Source organism: Coptis chinensis, chromosome 9, assembly GCF_015680905.1.
Source record: "Coptis chinensis isolate HL-2020 chromosome 9, ASM1568090v1, whole genome shotgun sequence".
Classification (NCBI taxonomy): domain Eukaryota; kingdom Viridiplantae; phylum Streptophyta; class Magnoliopsida; order Ranunculales; family Ranunculaceae; genus Coptis; species Coptis chinensis.
This window is the reverse complement of record NC_141464.1, coordinates 71064193-71088528: the sequence shown is the minus strand read 5'-3', so window position 1 is coordinate 71088528 and position 24336 is coordinate 71064193. Positions and strand designations below refer to the sequence as shown.

Below are 24336 nucleotides of genomic sequence, written 5' to 3'. Positions count from 1 at the left end.
ACTACACCGGGTGTTATGATTTCGGTTTGTGATTGAGGTACACCTTCAAGATTCGTGTTAGGTCATTGCCTACACCGACAAGCGGTTTCGACTCGAACGTCTCAACAAATTGTTCGAAGTTCTTCAACCAAGAGACAGTTCTATACGAAAGGGGAGCGATATTCTTATCTTTTGTTTTTGTAATCCAAGTTGTAATTTGCATAGTTTGCGTAATTACGACGAGGGGAGTGTTAGAATATATCGATTAGAATATGTCAAGATTATAATATGTCCAATATGGAAAGTCCCATGTTTCTATAAGTGTGGACATCCATATCTAGTAGTTTCTATTATCATGTTTTAGGTTAGTATAAGTATGTAACTCTGGGTAGAGAACAATCTCTCTCAGACTCTCTCAACCTAAGAACTCTTTAACCCTAATAAATCTCTAGTCTTCTTTGGTATTCTTCTTGGTGTCTTTAATATATCAATATCACAACTCTCCTAGCATCACCACTAACACATAATTTAACACTTGTTTATAACATATGTTTGGATTTACGTTGCAGACCTTTACATGTTTGGAGGAACCGCGCGAGGAACTGCCTAAACATGGATGCAATTTCTTTCGCGAAAAATTTTACTGCAAATTTTAAGAAGCAAAAGTTGGTTGAAGGAAATAATAGTGGTAAGAAAGAAGATAGGATTAGTCATTTACCTGATGCCATGCTTCATCACATCCTCTCATTTCTTCCTACAAAGTATGCAGTTGGTACTAGTGAATTGTCAAAAAGATGGAGACACCTTTGGGCTTCACCAATCTGGACTTCGATGATACTCTGAAGCATTCGAAAAGTTCAAATAGTGAGAGAGATATTAATAACTTCATGAATTTTGTGGACAGAGTACTTCATCTCCATGATCTACCAAACATACACAAGTTCTCCCTCAAATGCCTTTACACCGATGATGAATCTCGAATTAATGCGTGGATCTCTACCGCACTAAAGCGTAAAGTTCAAGATATTTTTCTCGACTTAAAACCTGCCTTTCCTGTTCTCCCTATTAGCTTCTTCACTTGTGAAACCTTAAAGACTGTAGAAATAGCTGGAGTCAAACTGACTGATGGCTACTTGTACAAAATTCCCAACCTAATTCGTTGGTCAAGCCTGAAGGTCCTGCATCTTGATTCGTTAAAATTTATCTGTGACACATCAAACCACCTCTCTTTGTATTGCCCTGTCCTTGAAAAGTTTACTGTAAAGTATATTAAATGGTATAATATCGAAAGTTTTAGCATCTATGCTCCAGCACTTAAGAGATGCACTATTCAATGGCAGCTAATATTTGAGTCAGGTGCTTAAAGCGGTCTGTAATGCTAGAGAGCTAACTTTATCTCTCTCCTCTATAGCGGTGAGTCTTTTTCATTCCTATCCTTTTTATTTAGCCTAATAGAAAGGCTCAAGCTATTAAAAATGAACTTGTTCTTGTTTCTATTTACTTTGATTTCCTATATTTATTATTGTTACCTGATTATTGAGTGCTGATGTATTATGATGATTTTGGTTTCAAGGTCATTTCCCATTCAGACCACTTAGATCATATGCGTGCATTTTCTAGCTTGATTATTTTGAAAGTGGCACAAAGCGGTAATTGGACTATTGTACAACTCTTGCAAATGTTTCACTTGCCTAATGTGGAACTTCTTCTCTTTCAAAATGTAAGTAGCCAAGTAAAGTCTAAATCAGTTTCCCTTTGGTTGCTGATTAATATTTGGTGGGCGTATTTGATCACTATTTATAAATATTTGACGGTACTATGTTTACATTGTCCTGTTGAAATCTCTCCCTCCCCCTTCTCTCTCTATCTCTCTCTCTCTCCAATTTAGGGTTTTTCCAGATGCGGATTTGCAGAGCGTGAAGATGGTGGCGCACTTGATGTTATTCCCCAACGCAATCTGTTATGCCTGGAGTCAGTTAAACTCGAGCATTTTCTTGGCAGTGCAAACGAGCTGTATTTGGTTAACTTTCTACTGAAGAATGCAGTAGCCTTCGGAAAGATGACTGTCATTTCTTCTTTAAAGTTATCGGAAGATCCAAAGAAGCAATTGGAGGTGACCAAGAAGCTATTACTTCATAGAGGCTCATCATGTAGTGAAATTGAGTTCTCCTAAAGCAATTGCAGTATCATGGAGCTCAGAGCTAATTGGAGTGAACATTCTAATGGATGATGAGAGGTCTATATGGAGTGACACTAGACCATAGGCTTGAGCGTCCTTTTATATCCTATTTTAAATTATGTTGAGTCAGATATAATGTAAACAGTTCTCCCTATAACACATTCTTTCATTTTTAATACAATCCTTACTTGAGTCAGATATAATGTAAACAGTTCTCCCTATAACACATTCTTTCATTTTTAATACAATCCTTACTTGAATGCAAAAACAGTAGTGGCTGCAAACTCAAAATCTTTCATACTGTGATTAAGCCCAATAAGGTCAAGCCCATAAATGTACCCTGTATAAGTCACTCACTCTCTTTGTACTTATTTGTAGCCCCAGGCATCCATTCCCTCCTCAAAGAAAGAAATTGAAGATTAAAACTGGTTAGTTCTTTATATATTATTTTTATTGAAACGTTCCTTTGTTAGTTATAGTTACTGCTGTTGCACACTTGCACATACAAGTAGTTAATGAAACACTTTCAATTTTAAGAAAATATTGATAGTTTAAGCTTCATTTACGTTTCATATAACACCTGCACTTGAAAGTTTTAATAAAACTTGGTAATTCAGGATTCAGTTCTGTGACAGCAGTACATTTTGGAGAGGGTTTTGCCCATAGCTATTTATGCCCACAATGCCCCTAGAACAGTCGGATGCAATGTATTTGAATACCAATGTGGCACTAGGATTGCATTGCATCTGACCACTTAAGATGACCCTTTAGGTATTGTGAGAAAACATGTTGCGAAAAAAAAGGGTGAAGGGAAATTGGTGTAATGTATATGAAATTGTATTTGTTGAAACTTGAAATATTGAGAACACGGAATGCATTTATGCTACCTCTGTTGTCTGCTATTCTTTTTGCTTGACATTATTTTGTTTATATTACTCGTTGGAACTCTCCATTGCAGGGCTTTTGTTAGGAGAAAAACTGCATAAACATGGATGCAAGTTCTTCGGTGCCAACTTCTAAGAAGCGAAAATTGGGTGAAGGACAGAATAGTGGTGAACATGAAGATAGGATTAATCGTTTACCTGATACCATGCTTACTTATATCATTTCATTTCTTCCTACAAAGAATGCAGTTGGTACTAGTGTATTAGCCAAAAGATGGAAAAACCTCTGGGCTTCTGTTCCTGTTCTGGACTTTGACGACACTCTGATTCTTTCCAAAAGTTCAAATAAAAAGAGAAGAGTCAACAAGTTCATGAATTTTGTTGACAGAGTTCTTCATCTCCATGATCTACCAAACATACAAAAGTTCTCCCTCAAATGCCTTGACACCCGTGATGCATCTCGAATTGATTCGTGGATCACTACCGCATTAAAGCATAGGGTTGAAGAGATATTTCTCAACTTGAAACTAGACAATGCTTGTCTTCTCCCCAGTAGCTTCTTCATTTGTGAATCTTTGAAGACCTTAAAAATAACTGGGGACTTTTATGAAGATGTGGATTATATTTACAAAATCCCCAGTTGTATTCGTTGGTCAAGCCTCAAGTTCCTGAATCTTGATTCCTTAAGACTTTTCTCTGACCGATCAACTCACCAAGTCTCTTTGTGTTGCCCAATCCTTGAAAAGCTTGTTCTAAAATTCATTGAATGGTGGAATATCCAAAGTTTTAGCATCTCTGCACCCGCACTTCAGAGATGTACTATGACTTATAATGACTGGGGGCATGGTTGCGCAACAGAGGTTCATGCAGAGAATATTACATACTTAAAATTGCGAAGCACTATGGTTAATGAATTATCTCTTCACAACCTGTCCTCCTTAGCTACTGCGTATATCGACATTTGCAGTTCTGCAGAAATTGGCAACCGTATGAGTAAGGTTCTACAAGCCGTATGTAATGTCAAAGATCTAACATTTACTGACTATGCTATTGCGGTAAGTCTCATTCCTATCATATTTATTCAGTGCAATAGAAAACCTTAAACCATGAAAAATTAACTTGTGCTTGTTTCTATTTTCTTAGATTTTTCTATGTTTATTATTGTTACCTGAATTACTGACTGCTGATGTGTTTGGATTTGGGTTTCAAGGTCATTTATCGTTTAGATCTCTTAGATCATCTGCATGCATTTTCTAGCTTGATGTGTTTGAAAGTGAAAATATTACACTACCAGTCCCGTGATGATCAAACTGGTTCAAATGTTAGACAACTCATAGACTTACTGTATCACTTGCCTAATGTGGAACTCCTTCTCCTTGAAAATGTAAGTCACCAAATTCCAATTTGTTTTCGCTTTTATTCCTTTACTAATAAGAAATCTTAACATCCTATGTTTACTTTGTCCTGTTGAACATCCCTCCCCTCTCCTCCCTTTTAATTTAGGGTTCTTCCGGATGCGGATTTGTAGAGCATGAAGATGGTGGTGCACTTGATGTTATTCCTCAACGCAATCTGACACGCTTGAAGTCAGTTAAACTCGAGCAATTTCATGGCAGCGCAAACGAGCTGTATTTGGTCAACTTTCTGTTGAAGAATGTAGTAGCCTTGGAAAAGATTACTATCATTTCTTCTTCGAAGTTGTCGTCTGATCCAAAGATGCAATTTGAGGTAGCTAAGAACTTATTACTCCATAGAGGCTCAACACATAGTGAAATTGAGTTCTCCTAAAGGGATTGCTGTATCATTGAGCTCAGAGCTTGTAAGTGGCAGTTGCAAACTCAAAGTAGGTCTTATGTTACTCGACATCTGTCATACTTTGAACATTTTCTTTTTACAAGTTTCTATGAAAGCGGACATATGGATGCCTATATATGTATGAATGTGGTGGAAAAATTACATTATGATCATAAAGCACTTATGTACTCAGTATTATAATCAAGTGTTACGTATATCACTAGTTCTTGAAATCTGGTATGAGAAGTTCAGTGTTCAAAACATCAATTTCTCATGTATCAGAGAATAGTTGTTAGCAGACTTACGAGGATTAGCTACTTGTGGAAGGTGATAATCTAAATGCAAGAACTGAGTAACCCAATGGAGAGCTTCAACTGGAGGGCAGCATCTGTTGCTAGTTTTGTTTTAAATCTGTTTGGTTTAAGTGGATTCTAAGAGCCAGGAGCAAAGAGGCGCATGAACCACGCCATTGGTAGTCCCCAAGACCCCAAACTGAGTTTCTGAACTCTATTCTTTGTATTTCGCTTAATGTGTAGAGTGTACGTAGCTATAGGCACAGTAAGTTTTATGATCAGACCATTCTTTTGACTTTTAAGCCTATTTGAGATGAGTATTTTGTGCAAAGCTGGTGGCGTGGTCTGAGTTCTGAGGGGATATAGATATTTCAAACCAATACAAAAGCAGTAACATCATTGAACTTAGATGATCCAACAAATCAAAGTAGTACGTTGATGTTGATTAAAACTCACCTTTGGTTGTGAAGTTTGCAATCAATAAGCATTCTTTGAGAATAGAAATGTCAACACAGGCTATTAAGCCCAGTCCGATTAAGCCAAAACCCGACCCGCACCATATTACCACCGTTAAAAGCTAAAACCTCTAATCTCCAAAACCCTGCCTTCCTCAATATCATACTTAACGAAGAAGTGTAGTGACCCAAAAACTGGTTTGTTCTTTTTATCTCTCATATTCCTTTGTTTGAATGTTCGTGTGTGTTTCCAATTTCCATACTTACAATTGTTGCACCCTTGCACTAACATGTAGTTAAGACGTACGCTTGCATTTTAAGAAAAACTATTGGTAGTCCAGGCTTGATTTGTGGTTTCTCTATTTCATTGTTACTGTTGCAAACTTGTACTATGACCGTAGTTAAAACAGTTGCACTTATTTAAGAACAATATTGGCTACATCATTCCATTTAGGAGAAGTTTTTGCCTACAGCTAGTTTCCCCTACAACATTGTTATATAAAGAATCGAAATAGTTTCAATAGAAAGCAAGAAATGGGCCTCAGCCCCCTCAATCCAATCCGGTTATATGTAAACTCCTCCCTCACGAACATACTCATATAATCTTCCCATTATTTACACCTTGCTAATTAACCTCACTGTTTTCCAGATTATGAGCAATTTGCGGCCTAATTCTTATCCCCCGAAATTTTCTATTTCCCATTCTACTTTTTTCATTAAATCAAACCCTTAAATTAACTGAAGATCCTTACATTGAAGAACACTTTTCCAATAAAGCAGGCAAACAACAAAGATTCTTCATCTTTACACTAAAAAAGAACACCGATTTCATTGTGACAAAAAATGGGTTTATAGATAACCATTTTATAGATACAAAATTGAGTGGGGGATTGGGGGAGAAGTTGAATCTACTTATTGCTGGTAGTGTATTTGTGGAAATGCCCATGGGGAATACAATTGCATGAACCACAATCATTTGTCTATACATTTATCTACTCGACGTTTCTTTGATACCACATGTGTGTAACATTATGATTTTTGGTTATATTGGTGAAATAATCATAAACATGTACCAACTATTATACTCTTTTCATTAATTGCTTTGGGCGAGACAAAGGTTGATGGATGAAGGACATCGTGATTGGAAGAGGTCATAAGCCTACTACTGCCATATTCAATTTGTTCATTGGTGGATACTTTCTATTTCTAAAACACAAGATGTTTTCAATTCCAGGAATGAACTAGCCATTTGCATCGTATTAACTTTAAAATCTGAACAAGCTCGACTTCTAATTTTCATTTGGAAATTTAAATTTACATAGTAGTGTGACATGACAATTTGAATTTACATATGCAAATTTAATTTTACAGAGTAATTTGATATATGAAAAGTTGAATTTACATATGAAATTTTAAGTTTATATAGTAGAATTATTTGTGAAACAAAACAATATGCAAATTTAATTTTACAGAGTAATTTGATATATGAAAAGTTGAATTTACATATGAAATTTTAAGTTTATATAGTAGAATTATTTGTGAAACAAAACAAGCCTAATGAAAAAACGTATGGAAATATATTTTTACATGTTAGTTTTTGAAACTAAACATGTCGGTAAAAACTTAGATAATCTATGAATTTTCATAGTTGTTTAACCTATGTAAAATTGTATTTATATATAAAAATTTAGATTTTCGTAGTAGATTACTAAAATAAAACAATTCTAATATCGGACGTATGCTATGAAAATCTTAATTACACAAAAGATTAACCTATGAAAATTTTAACCCACATAAGATGTGATGTAGGAGTTCTTTTTGTTCAAGATGGATAATGGCTATTGAAAAAATGAAAAAAGTACGGTTTACAATAATATTTTCTTTCTAACATTGGACTACAATTATTTCCACAAAGATGAATAACAAATACGACTCATGAATCACCATTGTAATCATACAACTTTCACCCAAACCAAATGCTCAAACCCTCGCATTTTTTTTGTATGTGATGACCTTGTATTATGCAAATTTAAAACTACATAGCAATATCACTGAATTTTCATAGATGTTTTTTCTAACATCTGAGTTCTGAAAGGTGACACAGGCTATGCAATGAAAATTCATATTTTCATATGTATATTTTCTGACATCTGACAGGTGACACAAGTTATGTAAATATGAATTTACATATACACATGGATTTTCACAAACGTTTTTTTTTTTTTTTTTTTTTTTTTTTTTTTTGGAAATTTTATTAATAATGATAACGAGTTTTACAAATAATTAGGACAAGCGTGCAACAAGTTGCGCCACAAGTCATTTCTGAATGTCAAATCCTATCCTCCTAAAAACAAACTCGTTAGAACCAACTGTCATTACATTGCAGTCCATAACTTTCTGCAATCTCTTAAGGAGCTCAACAGAGTGTTGTGCCAAGAAACCAAAAGTGTCAAAACTGAAAGGAATGAAAAAATGCTGGTTAGCTCTACAAGCATCCTCGTGTTTCTCAATTTTCCCTGCCGCTGCTCTATTAGCTGCTTCACCCACCTCAAAGACTCCATTCCCAAACCCTACCAATGGAGAGGCTCGGTTACATCAACACATGCATGCCTCCCCTCGGACCAATCAGATCAATATATCCGCGGGCCGAAGTGTCGATCTCCCCTCATTCGGATCGGTGAGAAAATTCACGGGGAGCCTCCTTCTTCACCACCTTGTACCCGACCCTCCAAAATGCATCACATAAAATATCTCCGACATGATCATGTCGGTTATTTGAAACACAGGAAATATCTATAATGTCATGGTCCCCAAAAGCATCTAGTCCGCTTTTTTTGCAAAAGCGGGGGCCACCATCGAGTACAAAGGAATCATAAGACGATACCGGAGAATAGAACGATACTCTACCGGCGACATATGCTCTGTCCAAGTCCCTCCATCGGAATAGCAAGTAGGAAATCCTTTGCATGTTCTGACTGTAAGCATCCAATGACTGCTTTCTGACGAGCAGATAACATAAACTCCCTCTCAAGACCAGCAACAATCTTACCATAGAACGCTTCCGCCAAAACTTTTTGTGGTTTTGAGGGGACGGTAGCACTCACAGACCATAGAACCGAGGTCAAAATCGGTGAGACAGGATACTCAATGCATTGCTAGCAACATCAAGAATCTCATCCAAAGGTAATGGGCGGAACTCCTCGAATGTGGTTACGGAAGCTCGGTCCGACAATGGGGAGGGAGGCCACAAAAGCAAATGTAGAGACATCAGTGGCACAATAAATACCTAAACCGCCTAGACGTAATGGGAGTGTCGATAAACGCCACTGTAAATCACCGAAGCCAGGACCATCAGAAACCACAATACCCTGGAGAACACTGCGGAGATGCCGATCAAAAGTCTGAGCTGCCTCTCTGAAAAAGGATGGTGGACAAGTACGAATCGCAAAGACCAACTTAGAGAGCCCAACACAAGCTCGTAAGAGCGCTAACTCACACTGTGGGTCTTCTAATACAGCCAAACGGTCCATCAGAGTCATAGCCTTGTCAATACGCTTGCGAGCAAGACTCATGACAAAAGATGCATCAGTGCTAACTGCACCTCCAAGCAACCTGACCCCCTGCTGAGGATGGGACAAATCTGAAGGAAAGAGACCAGGGGTAGAGCGACGTGGATCTAGAGTTGGCCAAAATATCTCAGTTTTGGCCACATTAAGAACCAACCCATAAGAAGGTCCTTCTTCCTGAATCATACCCAAAGCTGTCGCCACCTGTTCTGTATCCCCGACCAGAGTCCCATCATCTAGGTACCATGCCTGTAGCAATAACTGACAACTGGACTGGATCCGTAGAATAAGAGGATGCAGCACCAGTGCAAATAGAAGGGGACCCAGAGGGTCGCCTTGCTGGACCCCAGTAGCAGACCATATGTAGCCATCCCCCACGTATAACCTCGCAGGCTGACAATACAAGTACTCGACCCACGGGGCAATAGCTGGGCATCGGATACGAACCTCTTTCAACATGATAGTCCGATCAACCATGTTAAAAGCATTCTGAAAATCTACCAGCAGCATAGAAAGAGAGCTATTGTCGCTGTTAGCATACACCATACGGTTGACAGCGTGCAAAATTGCCTCTGCTCCACCAGAAACACCCACCCCATACTGGAAATCCTGTAAGTACGCAACCACATCTCTGGAAACTCCTCTCATTGCAATCTTAGAGACCAGACGACGCCAAACCATGCCCACAGCTATAGGACGAATACTGTTATCCGGCTTAAGAAGTGGGGTAAGCGGAGCACTCGCTATGAATTCCGCTAACGTCTGTGGACATCGTCCCTGTAACCAAAGATTCACCACAGGGGTTAATGCATCTAGCAAATCAGACGATATAGCTGCTGCAGCACCACTCATTGCATCCAACAAATCTTTGAGCTCGGAGACCATCACGCCACAAGAAGTGCCTTTGAACGACCTAATGCATGACAAAAGGTTATCTCTCTACAAAAAAAAAGGAGGCTCAAAGAAAAACGGTTGGTCTCACAGGTGGTTGTCGCATTGGGTGTTTCTCTTTTAATGCTTGGATAGTCTCTGCCGAGTTAGGGGCGACCCCTGATGATGACAACACTTTTACCGCTGATGTAAAATGTCCATCAGCAACCTTCTGTAAGCATCGACGCACTTTTCCCCGGTAGAAAATAGATCATTGTTCGGGTGGCTGGATTGAAGGAGGCTCTACTGCAGACTCTAAGAGGCGAAACAGTCCACCAGGCTCGTTCCATATTGTCAGCGCATGTAGTATCTGTTTCTGCTGAAGGTTTTTCCTAGTACCAGATCGACGTTCCTGACGATTCTGTGGTTGAAAAACCTGTAGAGTGCAGCACGGGAGAAGGAGAAGACGAACCCATGACAAAACTGCACTAGGATCAGCCGTAATATCCCAGAGAGCAGACTTCAATGCACCAGAAAATGCCAAACGACATGCACGTGGTATACTTTTCACAGTGCGAAAGGGTATACGGAATGCCCTATCAATTAACGTCTCATCAAGAGAGGGAACAACACCCAGAGGCCTCAGGATAGCACTAGCGTCTCCTTGTGATGAGAGTGCTATGCAAATCTGAACTTACATATGCAAATATGAATTCTGATAAACTTTTTTCTGACATGGCCTATGGAAATCTGACAAACGTATCAGCCTTATTTTTTCCATTACATCCAGAATTCAAAGATCAAGAATTCAAACAAAATTAGTATCCAAAAGTTACATTCAGAATTCAAAGACAAACTAACATTGCATAAAAGATCAAAGATTTACGTCCTTAATTCAAACAAAATTAGTATCCCAAAGTGATCCACCAGACCACCAATAAAACACAACACATCATTTCATGATATTCTTTCTTTGAAATGTTTTCTTAGTTTACACCACATAGATATCATATGTTTTATGTATCATATTCCTTTCCTTTAAGTTGTACATCAAATTAGGTTTTCCCAGTCTATTTGCCTCTTCCTCCCCATTCAACTCAGTCTCTCCAATGTCCTTCAACAAAACCTATAAAAAATTTGTCTAAAAAGAGTTTCTTTCGTCTTGGCGATCTGAACATCTCTAATTCTTCATTTGAACTCTTGAAAAAGTGCTAGCATAGGCAAAATAGTATAACAAAACACCTTGGTAGAGCTAATAGGTTTTACCTCCTGTTGCAATAAAGGAGAAAATAATAAATAAGTCTGTTAAACTGACATTTCAAAATTTACTTTCACATATATGAAAATACAAATTTACACGGCAAATTCAGCTATACAAATAAACATAAGAAAATATAAATTTTCATAGTTATTATTGTAACCAAAACAGTACTGATGAAAGCAAGCATACAAATGTAAATGTACATTCACATAGAAATATGAATTTACATTCAAATTTGCACAGGCTATGTAAATATGATACAAATTCAAATCTTCATATCAACTACAAAGTGTGAATTTCATATCAACTATAGAGTGTCAACTAATATCAATTTCAGACAACTTAAAATATGCTTAAATACGAATTTACATACGAAGCTATATATGTAATTTACAAATTCATACATATATAAATTAGGCATTTGCATATATAAAAATATAAATTCTCATAAAAAAAATTGTATTTACAAACAATTTTTTAAAAAAAAAATATGATTCTCACCTTAGATTTCGTTTATTTATAAACAAAATTAAAAAAAAAAAAATTTTTACCTTCGATTTCGTCTTTTTATTGGTAGTTGCTTTCCTTTTTGTTTGTGATATGAAAACTTCCGATTTTTTTGTTTTGTTTTGTGTTTCTCTCTTATTTTTCGGTTGTTTTGTCATTTTAATTTGATTTTGCAGGATATCTAGGGTTTACAAGAATAGAGGATCCGGCGAGAAGAAATAGAGAAGATAAATTTGAGATCCTTTGAGTTTTATGTGTGGGGAGTATTTTAGTCAGTTTGGGTATTTTAGAAAAATAGGGAGTTTTTATGGGTTAGTATGTAATGAGGGGGTTTTTATGCTGGTTGTGTATCAACCTGGGAGATTAAATCCAAAATCTGCAATTGAAAGTGTTATTTTTTTTGTCTAAATCAATCATGAGTATGGACGTAATGTATAGGAACTTGTTAAAACTTGAAACGTTTAGAAGGAGCACATTGATGCTACCTTTGTTGATGCTATATTCTTTTGTTTATATTTTCATTTAGTTATGTACTGTGGAAATTAATGTTGCAGCATCAACTTTTAAGACAAAAAAGCAATAATGGATGGAAGTGGTTCGGTGCTGAATTCTAAAAGGAGGTTAACAAGAAAAAAGGAAATGAGTTTGGATGGACAGAATGGCGGTGAGGATGTAGATAGGGTCAGCTGCTTGCCTGACAACATTCTTCATCATATCCTCTCCTTTCTTCCTGCAAAATATGTTGTTGGTTCTAGTGTGCTATCAACGAAATGGAAATACCTTTTGGACTTTAGTTCCCAAGATTGAGCTAAGTGATAGTCTGTTATACTCTACTAAAATCAAGAGAGGGGATCCAATGGTTAAGGCAAGCTTCATGAATTTTGTGGACAGAGTGTTGCTTCTCCATGATGCATCAAGCATACACAAGTTTTCTCTTGAATGCGGGGAAGCTTATGATTATACTCGTGTTAATGCATGGATCTCCACTGTACTAAGGCGTAACGTTCAAGAGCTCATTCTCTGGGTTCGTGCGGGTTACTTTGTGTTTCCCCGTTGCCTTTTCAATTGTCAATCTCTGGCAACATTAAAAATTTGTAGAGAAAAAGAGAATTTTTTTTCTCTTTCATGTCTAGAGCGCACCTGCGCCTTAGATTGGCGTGACCTGCGTTGTGACCAGTGTTTTGAGCGCACCTGTGCCTCCGATGGGCGCGACCCTCCAGTGTTTTGGGCGCACCTGCGCCTCCGATGGGCGCGACCTGCGTTCCACCAATTTCAGCCCGAAATTCACTGTTTTGGAAGCTTTTCTGAAAGAGTATAAAAATAGGTTTTTTCTGTAGAAACCTAACTTTTCCAAAACCAAGAAAGAGAGAGATTATAAGAGAGCAATTCTTTGTGAGTTGAGTATTCATTCTTTGTGAGTGAATTGAGAGACTTGTAATCTGTTACTCTAGACATCTAGTAAAGCTTGGAACTCGCAGTGTGGACGTAGGCAAATTGCCGAACCACGATATATCTCGTCTTGTGGTTTGTTCTTCTTTTACATTAATTGTTTTACTTTATATGCTTGTTATTTGATATTGAGAAGTGTTGGGATATTGCTTGGAGGGTGTTGAAGTCTTATCTATTGAGAAGGATCGATCCTTGTGTTGGATTGATCCGTTTGTTGTGGGTAACATTGTTTCCGCAGTCATATATTCACAACAATTAGTATCGGAGCGTAGGTATACGACCTAGGATTTTGAGTTTAGTGCTCGAAATTTGTGTAGACAAGGTGTTCGATTAAATTCCGAGGTGAAATTTTTTTTTTGGGTTATTATGTGTAATTTGAAAGATGGCTCCCAAGATGTCAAACACAAGGTTTGAAGTAGAGAAGTTTAATGGGAAGAATAACTTTGGGATTTGGCAAGTCCAAGTAAAGGACATCCTCATCCAACAAGGTTTGCACAAGGCTTTAAAGGGGATTAAATCTATGGCGGCGAGTATGAGTAATGATAATTGGGAAGAGTTCGATCTTCAGGCTTGTTCATCAATCCGGTTATGTCTTGCTAATGAGGTCATGTATAGTGTGATGGGAGAAAATACCGCTGCCGGTATTTGGCTCAAACTAGAGTCTATGTATATGACCAAGAGCATGACGAACAAGATGTACCTTAAGAAGCGTCTTTATCGGTACATGATGGTCGATGGTTCAACGATGCAAGAGCACGTTAGTGAGTTCCGTCGACGTCTAGCGGATTATTTGAATGTTGGTATGAAGATGGATGATGAGGATCAAGCGGCATGTTTAATATTCTCCTTGCCAGAAAACTATGAGCACCTAATGACTACATTCATGAATAGAGAAGTCATCGATCTTGACGAAGTTCAGAGTGCACTTCTTTCTTATGAGTTGATGAAGAAGACACATATAGAGAATAACATTGATGCAGGTCAAGGACTAGTGGCAAGAGGAAATTCGTATGAACAGAATTATTTAAGTAATGAGAATTCTAGGTCCAAGTCAAAGAAGCCTTTAAAACATGTACAGTGCTACAATTGCAATGAAAAGGGACATTACGCAAGTAATTGTCCTCACCCGAAGAAAGAGAACAAGAGAAATGGTCAGAAGAAAGGTAAGGCAAAAATTGAGGCAAATTATGCTTCAGGCTCTGAAGAGGATGAGTTCAGTCTCTGTGTGTCCACACAAGACTATATGATCGAAAGGTGGATTCTTGATTCCAGATGTTCCTATCATATGTGCCCGAATAGAAAGTGGTTTACTTCTTATGAGAGCATTGATGGTGGTTCCATTTTAATGGGTAATGATGTTGCTTGTAAGACGATAGGAATTGGAACTATACGGGTCAAGATGTATGATGGTGTAGTGAGGACTTTAACCGATGTGAGACATGTTCCTGAGCTAAAAAAAAGTCTTATTTCTCTTGGTACTTTGGACTCCAAAGGCCACAAGTTTGTGGGCGAAGGTGGAGTCCTAAATATTGTTAATGGCTTTTTAGTTGTTATAAAGGGTAAAAAATATGGAACCTTGTATACTCTGATAGGTAGTACGGTGATAGGCGATGTAGTAGTGGGTGCATGTAGTAATGATTCCGAAAGTGCACTAAGATATGACATACGCGTTTAGGGCATATGAGTGAAAAAAGGGTTTGTCCGAGTTGTGCAAGTGAGGGTTCTTGAAGAACTTGAAGAAGCCAAGTATGGGGTTCCGCGGAGCATTGCGCCTATGGGAGCAAAGCAAGAGTCAAGTTCAAGTCAAGCAAGCACACGACAAATGCATCCTTGACTATGTGCATAACGGATGTTTGGGGACCCTCCAGGTGGCTTCTAAGGAGGTAACCGCTATTATGTCTCATTCAATAATGATCATACTCGCTATGTGTGGGTGTATATGATGAAATCGAAAGATGAAGTGTTTGAGACATTTAAGAAGTGGAAGGCAAGGGTTAAGAATCGCACGATAGGAAGGTAAAGACATTACTGTTAAACAATGGTAATTGAGTATACCTATGGACCTTTCCAAGAGTTCCCGGCGCTAATAGGGAATTGCCGCATTAATCGATCGAGGGTTCACGCCAGAAATGGAATGGCGAGAGGATGAATAGAACTTTGCTTGAAAGAGCAAGATGTTTATTGTCTAATGCCAATCTAGGCAAAGAGTATTGGGCATGCAAAGTCCATGGCGTGTTACTCGTATAATAGGTCACCGCATTACCTATAGATTGCGGGACACCTTATGAGGTGTGGTCGTAACCCACCGATTATAGTATTTTGAAAGTATTTGGATCGACAAATTTACTACCATGTGAGGGACAACAAGCTAGATCCTAGAGCTAAGAAGGCCATATTCTTAGGGCGCGCAAATGGGGTAAAGGGATATAGATTGTGGTGTCTAGAAGACCACAAGTTCCCGGGTCGAGGATGTTACCTTTGATGAGACTTCCGTGTTATCTTCAAGTAGTTCGGAAGTAGTTGGGCGTAATGGTGAAGTCTATAGAAGTTCAAGCTTTATCGAGCTTGAGTTGTCCGGATGCGCCAGATGACCGGTTAGATCATGATGAGGTACCAAATCATGGAACCACACAAAGAACAAAAGAAGAGCAAGAGCATCCGCGAACTTGTAGTGGCTGACCCTAGGCCACAGAGACAAGTTAAAGAAGTGCACAAGTATGGGCACGAGAAGCCGGTGAAACACTATGGTCGGGATTTAGTGGCATATACACCGAATATCGAAGATGATGAGCTAGATAGCTTCAAGGAAGCTGTTAGAGATGCTCATTACAGAGATTGGTTGGTAGCTATGCAAGCAGAGATGGAATCTCTTGATAAAAATCACACATGGGACCTAGTTTTATTGCCAAAGGGCAAAAGGACTATCGGCAGTAAATGGGTGTTCAGAAAGAAAGAGGTCCTTCCTGAGTCCGACAATACTGGGTACAAGACAAGAGTGGTAGCAAAGGGTTTTTCACAGAAGGAAGGAGTTGACTACAATGAGGTATTTTCCCCGGTGGTCAAACATACGTCCATTCGTGTGTTATTGAGTTTAGTTGCTCACTTCAACTTGGAGTTAGAGCAACTTGATGTGAAAACCTTTTTTGCATGGGACTTGGAAGAAGAGATCTATATGAGATAACCCGGGGGTTTGTCGCTTCTTTGAAAAGAAGATTATGTATGCAAATTGAATCGGTCAATTTGTATGGGTTAAAGCAATCACCCGTGCAATGGTACAAGCTTTGACACATTCATGATGCAACATGAGTACACCCGGGCAAGTATGACTGCTGTGTCTACTTTAGAAGGCTTCGTGGTAATGACTTCATCTATCTCCTGCTTTATGTGGATGACATGTTTATTGCTTCCAAAAGCATGGTAGAGATAGACAAGTTAAAATCTCAACTTAGCTCTGAGTTTGAGATGAAAGACTTAGGTGGAGCCAAGAAGATACTGGGCATGGAGATTGATAGAGATAGGAAGAAGCGACAAATAGTTGTATCTCAGAAGAAATACCTTCAGAAAGTAATTTCTCGATTTGGTATGGAGAATGCAAAGTCGGTTTCTACACCTTTAGCTGGGCATTTTAGGCTTTCAGCTAAGTTCTCTCCTAGTTCGGTGGAGGAACAAAAGCATATGACTAATGTTCCTTATGCAAGTGCCGCCGGGCGTTTGATGTATGCTATGGTGTGCACTGCGCCCGATATTTCACGATTAGTGTTGTAAGCAGGTATATGGCAAATCCTGGGAAGCAGCATTGGGAGGCAGTGAAATGGGTACTAAGGTACTTGAAGGGTACCTTGGATGTGGGATTAGCTTATGGTGGAGGCACTTGTTATGTCGGATTATGCAGGTGATCTAGATAGACGACGATCGACTACTAGTTATGTGTTTATGATGCATGGTGCACCGGTTAGTTGGAGGTCTATGCTACAGGCTACAGTTGCTCTATCTACTACTGAGGCAGAGTATATGGCAGTGGCAGAGGCAGTGAAAGAGGCACTATGGCTTCGAGGTCTTCTAGATGACACTACCAAAAAAATGGGTTTACCCGACAAACGCCATATAGAATAACCGACGGCTTCTGTGTGTAGGAAGTTCCCTGCGCATTTTGTCTGTCGGGTATAATCTGGCCATCTATCGGGTATAATCTGGCGATCTCCCTGGGTACCCGACGGTTCTACAAGAGTTATTAACTGTTGGCATATCTCTTCCAAACACCAGGCCCACCCAAACTAATTTCACTTCCTACCTAAAATATTTGGTAAAACTAAAATAACAAAAAAAAAACCCCTAAAATTGTTATCCCTCTCTCACTCACGCTTGTTGTAACCGCTTCACTGTCTCTCTCTTTCCCACTCCAAAAAGGTACACCCACTCTATCCAATCTCAAAATGTCAATAATTCTCCCTCCCTTCCAATTGGCCATCTGACATATGAAATTAGATTCATTATTTTTCGTAAATCTAGGGTTTTCACCCCTTTTATTTTTGTTTCGGGTAATTTTCGTTCATTTCAATCCAAATTTCTTAGAAAATTTTGATATTGAAATTGATTTTTGAAAATTTTCATTTTGAGCTTTGAATTTGTGAAAATGGTTTACATTTGTGAAGATGAGACTTCGGTATTACCCATTTCAGTCGTGAAATTGAAGATAAGAACCGGTAATGGGTTATTATTTTCGCTTTTTATTGCCTAATGTTTATACTATTTCTACTACAAATGATGTTAGTGTTAATTCTGAAAATGATTGTTCCAAACCCATTGTTTTAGTTACTAATGGTGATGGTATTGGTGCTATTGGACTTCTCGTTCTTGTCAAGGCATTGGTTGGAGTGGGGCTTTCTAATGTTCATGTCTACACTCCTCAATCGTGGGTTTTCTTATGTTTTGTTTGATTTTATTTGTTTTAGTATTTTGGGTTTTGAGTTGCTATTGATTTGATGCAGTGATCTATCGGTTTTCGTCACTCGATGTCAAGCTTTGAGACGCTTTATGGTTAGTCCTATTGAGATTAATGGTGCCACTTTGCTTATGAGGTTTCTAGTATGTTCTCATTTCCTTGTATGTATTGGTGATTAGATTGAAAGTTCATTCTTGATTTAGGATATAGGTTAACACCTAATTATAGTTACTTTGGTAATTCTAGATAGTCAAGTGTAATAGAGGCTTATTGTATTTAGGATTTTGCTCTAGCATCACAATTATATTGTAATTGATTGTTTATCTGGAAGGAAGTTGATTTGGTTTTAGGAAGATATGAAGGGAAGGAGTGCACTTACGATAATTGTTGGTTGAAGAGGCAAGCAATATTCTCGTCTTTCTTGTTATATCCAAATGACAATGATGGAATTTGCATTGCTTGTAGTTTTTCTTGCCATGGTGTAGTCACAAGGTATACCCTAATACCCCCCTTTTCCATTTTTTTTTTTTGACAAAATAGAAGAGATTGCATACAATTCCATTGACTTCGATACTAAAACAAAGAACAAAAGTAACACAGGAGGACCAAAGCTTTACAATGGCAATGGGACCCTAATACCCCCCTTTTCCATTTTATCAAAGTACATAGTGTACATGTTACAATGGGTTTTAAGTTGTTTAGTAGGATATTGAGTTTGTAAATGAGAACTTTGTAATTACTACTAGCTTTTAAATTTTGCATATGTTTTTTCTAATAATGGGACTTGGCTTTTAACCGATACTCATCTTATCGCCTTGCATTGGGTCATTGTAGCTAACCTGATTCACTTTCACTTTCACTTTTCAATTTCCAATTTATTTAAGCTTCAAATACTTACTGAATGTGCAGAAAGAAGGGGACACAACTATGTGCTGGAGTTGAGAAGGCTGGAATTTAGACGTTGAAGCATATCTTCTGATGATCAAAGATATATTGTTTGTCGCGATATCATAGTAATGTCATCAATCTCTGACTTTTTTAGCAATCTATTTCCTTGTAGCAACCTTGAAGATTTGCCTGTGCAAAATTTAGCATTGACGTTTACTTTTCACCGTGTTACTGCCATTTCAGTAGCTTTCTTTTAGTGTTGGATAATCTTGTTTTTAATTTGCAATTTATTTTATATGCTGAAATAGTGATTGCCCACTCTACCCTACCATACAAACACTTAACAATATAATGCAGACTCGCAACACACTCAAGAACACTGAACTTTACCACACATCTTAGCAAGCACCTAGAACACAAACTCGTGGACAATGTGGTTTCCTCCTAGTTCAAGTTACCACATTCTCCTTATATATATATTTTTTCTTGTTCTTTACCTGAAGTTCAAGTTGGTACTACGCTTTGTTAACAGCCCTTCTGCTCAAAGTTTTTGTTTTGATATGATGGTATGTATTATATTTTATATGCAATGTCAACAAATTCATGTAAGATTGTTCATAAGCATTTGAGTTGAACTTGTGGTGGTTGCTTTTATTTTATAATTTTATTGATTCATTTTTGTTACATTGACGAAGATAAGTGTGCCCTCCATAGATTTGAACTCATTCTCTCTTAACATTTGAAAAACAACTTTTCATGCTCCAAGCATATTGAAATGAGTGTGGAAAAGTGAACAAGTATTGTCTAATTACTTACTCAAAAATAGTTAGGATTGCTCACCTTTAAGTATCGACTCCTTGCTTCAACAACGTTGGTTTAGTTTACATAGCTGCATTATAGATACATTTAACTTCAAAAGTTAATAGTTATTTAATTAAACACTTGTTTGATAGAGAGGAGATTGAAGCGATGAGCACTGCAAGGTCACAGAGTGCAGGTTGAGTCTTTTAAGGGTTACTCAAAACAGGAGATATCCGAATGATGGAAAATATCTAAGTCGTTATGAAGACCAGCTCAACCGAATAACTAAGATGGTAAATTCTAATTTCCCTTGCATTATATTAATGTTTGTCGCTCCGTTACTCTTTCCCCAATCTGTTTACTCTTTGTTTTTTGGTCTAACCTGACATCTCAACTTCATCTTTTTAACCAAATTAAAAGGCATCCATTGACTTGCTAATGCTTTTACGTTCAAGGGGTTTAGTTTACAATGTTGGGTTTGTCTTTTTTTGTTTTAACGATAGAATCAATTGTCCGATAATTTCATTAAAAAAAATTACATAGATACCAAAAGGCTTGCAGAAAGTTTTCTCATTCTGTTTTTAGTGTATTACAATGACACAGAGATGCCTCATAGAAGTACCAAACCTTGTGCTTTGCATATAAGCACAAATATCTTTTTTTTTGCCAATATTAGTAACTCTGTAAGTATTGATAAACATTAGTAATGGTGACTAGTAGGTATTGTCTTATTAATTCGAATCAGAAACACTGGATTGTTGAGATATTGTGTGTGTGGAGTGTGTTTCAGATACTGAAGGAAGATGATAGTAACTGGATTATTTGAGTTTCTCTAGTCACTGGGGTTTCAAGTCATCTATGGTCTATGACAAGATTTTGTAGAATTCTTACTCCTTTTACATTGAGATATTATTTGTTTCTTCCTTCCTTTCTTTCTATTCTACTATGGTTTGTGCAGTATATTGTTTTTTCACTATTGCTAGCTGTCAACTGCTCCGTGTGGTTTCTTATATATAGTTTTGGTTTGCTCGGTATTTTACTTCAAGCATCTTTTATTAGAATATATCATGTTATTGATAGAATCACGTTACAGTAGAGTGCTTAATGATTTAATCACCTAAAGCCATTACTCCCATTAGTATTACTGTATTTTCCAGTTTTATGGTGAATCGTGTTATATATTAATAATTTTTTTTCATTTTGGCTACTTTGCCCAGTTCACCTATCTTGTACAAGGATCTTGATGATGGACTCCAATGATTTTTGTTCGAGTTAGAATTTGTTCAATGTCAAGCTACAACATGCACTCGCCCACTGTAAGCTTTTTAAAGCAATATTGTCTCATTAACATATAACATTTTGTTAAAACTCATGTAGTCATTCCTATATTTTTACTAATATATTGGTTGTTCCATGCATCTTCGGGTTGGATTTTCATGCGTCTTTGTTAAATCCTGAAGCTAAATCATTTGAGTCTTTTCATTTTCTAGTGAAACAGGAAATCTGCATATTTCTAATCAAGTAGCTAAATCATTTTAGGCATTTGGTTATGGTTAGATGTACTTATGACTGAAATATGAAAATATACGTTCATTTGTTTAAACTTTAAAGTTCTACAAATTGTCATTAAATCAATTCACGGTTGTTGTCTAAACATTATTTTTTTTTTTATTTGGGGCCGTTAGGAATTAGCCCATAGGCACCACTTCTTTTCTTGAGAACTACTGAAAACAATCATCTTTTTGAACTCAAGCACATTATAGTATACTAAGGCCTCTTCAAACACAATGCCGGACAGATCTGCTGCGGCACCACCATTCACACAAACTTTTTAATTTTTGAACTCTATTTGGCGGGTTAATATGTGACTGAACGGTAGAATAATTCGAACAATTGCAAAGAACGATTGAGGATGTCATGCTAGTGTAAGTTCCTTTCGGTATGATACTATTTGGCGGTCAATATCTGTATTTTTCTCGCGGTTGCACCATTGCCCATGCTCTTGAAAACTAAGTATCCCGATTCTCGACATATACCGGAAAAACTTTGAAGAGAAGTACCACTTCTCATGCCAGTTCACAACTGATTTATATGCCATGAACCATACAGATTTCATCATCACTAGTACATTCCGGAGATTGTTGGAAGGTATGTTCACTAGATGCACTAACTTTATGGTCTTTTAATTTTCAGACCTAATATTTGACCTTTTTCTTCTAAATTCTTACAACAAGGACACTGTTGGACAAGTATGGACAAGGGTCTCTTCTCATTTCCTCTCTGTTTGTGCTTCCTCGTTGGCATCATATACATGCGGTGCACGCTCATCTTTTGTCCGTTTCGCACCATTTCTTTAGGGGTATATGTATGCGTCTCCACTTTTTTATTCTTTATGGTGATGAACATGTACAGAGTCCAATTTTCCATTATGTGACTCACTACATTTTCTTTGTTCAATATCATCTCATTATCTTCAACTTTGACAGCTGGGATTCAAGCTTCTTGCAGTGGCTCGTTTTGTTGAGGAGAAAAGGTGTGCATCCTTTTTATTCATTATTCTTGCTTGCAAAGAAAGATGGGTGTTGATAATTTGGAGGGTTTGATAGCAACAAATGATACTTCAATCCACGAAGAAAGAAAGCTAAAAAATAAGAAGAAGAAGAAGAAGAGAGTCGGGAAAACGCCGGATGTAATCGGGCGCCTGTTGAAGATGATTTGAATGAACCTACCATTGGTGAGAAAACTTGCAAGTTTAGAGTTACTTGAAGATGATAAAGTCAAAACTCCCAAAATAGAGATGACTTCTCCCAGCACTAAGCCACCAAGTGCAGATTCAGTTCATGTGTTGCTTAAGCAGGCACTACTTGCTGATGACCATGTATTATTGTTGGATTGCTTACACACGCGGGACGAAAAGGTTTGTCACTCTTATGTTTTATCCTAACAAAATAGGGTTAAAGTAAAGTTTTACTAAAATTTTAATTAATTTCTGAGGCCAGGCATGTATTCTTTGTCTTTAGATGTTAATATGCCTATCTTTGTGTATCCTATATTATCGGCCATTTGTTGCCAATGCCATTGTCTCATCTTGTCTTGATCGGCACATTGGATTCTCTCGGGTTATTGCAAATTCAATCTCCCTTTGACTCCATCGGACATTCTCAAGCTCTTGGATTTCTTGATTTCTATAATTCATCAAGATAAATTATGCTATTCATGGGTTGTTGGATTACACACATCCGATATTTATGAATGTTTCAACCGGTTACCTCAGACCATATAAATCATTAATTCAACCTTGAATTCACAAAGTACTGAATGCGAAACATTTTTGTTCTCCCCTTTTCATCCGAGTAAAATTTGATTGGAGTCAAAACAAAATTAGCACTTCCATTTATGGTTGTTATTTTTGTATCCAAATTCCAAAACACTTTGGTGGATTTTAATATTGTGCATTTTTAATACCAGGGGTGCAGTCTTAGTTTGTGCGCTCCCGTGGTTGAAAAGTCTGCTTCTTCAACATGCAAGCGCTATTATGTTCCAAGATTCTTCTATACGTGCACTGAATTCTTTATATCAGGTCTCTCTCTCTCTCTCTCTCTCTCTCTCTCTCTCTCTTGTAGAGGTATACTGTATTGCAACCACAAATTCAGATGTTTTCCGACACAGATTTACTTCCGTTTTATTTACTATCTGGATATTTATTTGTCTTGCAGATTATTGAGTCTAGAGTTTCAACTTTTCAGTCGGCTCTTCAGCTATCTAGTGTTTTGGATTACCTTTTTGTAGGGGTAAGTGAACTTAGATTTATAAAAGGAGGTCTTGGTGATAATACTTCTTGCTAATCCTATTTCACTTTCAACAGATTTATGATGACATGGTGATGAGTCAAATACTTTTTCACCCACTATTTTTTTGAAGATAAGGATGAAAGTGATGAGGATGAACCTCGATGATGCTCTGAAACCGATAATGAGAGTGATGAACCCCACCAATAAATGGTTTTAGTGATCTTGATGTGAGTGATGGCATGAGTGAGTGACATTATTGTTAGTAATGGATGCGGTATTTGGAAGAAAGGGTGTAGAACTCCACCATCTGGATGTATCGTCCCATTTCTCTGAGGCGCTATGGGCATCCATCGCTTCTTTGTTTGTGGTGTTATATTAAAGCCTCGAGGGTTTTATGCAAAGTTTTGACCGTAGGTGATTGTATACTTTTTCAATGTATTTTATGCTAAATTGTATCCATCGGTTGCTGCTTTTTGGTGTTTGTATTGTTGCGTTTAGCATCAGGATTTTACTAAAGTTTAGACCTTACGTGATTGAATACTATTCTAATGCGTTTATATGAATTACAGTTTTGGGTTCAGAGTATCAAGAACATGTTTGGAGTAAAAAAGGATTGGGATACCAAAGAATTATTACAACCAATATTTTTTTTTAAAACAAAAACTAATAATGCGACG

The 24336-nt window shown here is 37.5% G+C and overlaps 2 protein-coding genes and 1 long non-coding RNA gene across 3 annotated transcripts; all 3 read left to right on the top strand.

The window, feature by feature from the left end:
* The first annotated feature begins 1554 nt into the window (after positions 1 to 1554).
* LOC147477781 (uncharacterized) lies at positions 1555 to 2339 on the top strand. Its single transcript, XR_015208069.1, has 2 exons — positions 1555 to 1699; positions 1868 to 2339. It is a non-coding gene; the product is annotated as an uncharacterized LOC147477781 (long non-coding RNA).
* A 92-nt stretch (positions 2340 to 2431) lies between these two features.
* Positions 2432 to 5071, top strand: LOC147477780 (F-box/LRR-repeat protein At4g14103-like). The gene is made up of 4 exons (XM_086583170.1): positions 2432 to 2586; positions 3117 to 4097; positions 4253 to 4426; positions 4546 to 5071. Exons 2-4 carry the CDS (start codon positions 3147 to 3149, stop codon positions 4828 to 4830), a joined length of 1410 nt encoding a protein of 469 aa, XP_086439296.1. The 5' UTR covers positions 2432 to 2586; positions 3117 to 3146; the 3' UTR covers positions 4831 to 5071.
* A 13464-nt stretch (positions 5072 to 18535) lies between these two features.
* LOC147477779 (uncharacterized) lies at positions 18536 to 23812 on the top strand. The gene is made up of 6 exons (XM_086584890.1): positions 18536 to 18671; positions 19089 to 19192; positions 22700 to 22785; positions 23337 to 23448; positions 23585 to 23659; positions 23734 to 23812. The coding sequence occupies exons 3-6, from the start codon at positions 22709 to 22711 to the stop codon at positions 23785 to 23787; spliced, it is 318 nt and encodes a 105-aa protein (XP_086441016.1). The 5' UTR covers positions 18536 to 18671; positions 19089 to 19192; positions 22700 to 22708; the 3' UTR covers positions 23788 to 23812.
* The last annotated feature ends 524 nt before the right edge of the window (positions 23813 to 24336 follow it).

What these genes read in the sequence shown, in the direction of transcription:
- LOC147477780 (XM_086583170.1), top strand. Translation starts at nt 3,147, where the DNA reads ATGGATGCAAGTTCTTCGGTGCCAACTTCTAAGAAGCGAAAATTGGGT. An exon ending in TTACTGACTATGCTATTGCG is followed by an intron (nt 4,098 to 4,252) that starts GTAAGTCTCATT and finishes TTGGGTTTCAAG; the next exon opens with GTCATTTATCGTTTAGATCT. An exon ending in AACTCCTTCTCCTTGAAAAT is followed by an intron (nt 4,427 to 4,545) that starts GTAAGTCACCAA and finishes CTTTTAATTTAG; the next exon opens with GGTTCTTCCGGATGCGGATT.
- LOC147477779 (XM_086584890.1), top strand. Translation starts at nt 22,709, where the DNA reads ATGTGTTGCTTAAGCAGGCACTACTTGCTGATGACCATGTATTATTGT. An exon ending in TACACACGCGGGACGAAAAG is followed by an intron (nt 22,786 to 23,336) that starts GTTTGTCACTCT and finishes TTTTAATACCAG; the next exon opens with GGGTGCAGTCTTAGTTTGTG. An exon ending in CACTGAATTCTTTATATCAG is followed by an intron (nt 23,449 to 23,584) that starts GTCTCTCTCTCT and finishes TTTGTCTTGCAG; the next exon opens with ATTATTGAGTCTAGAGTTTC.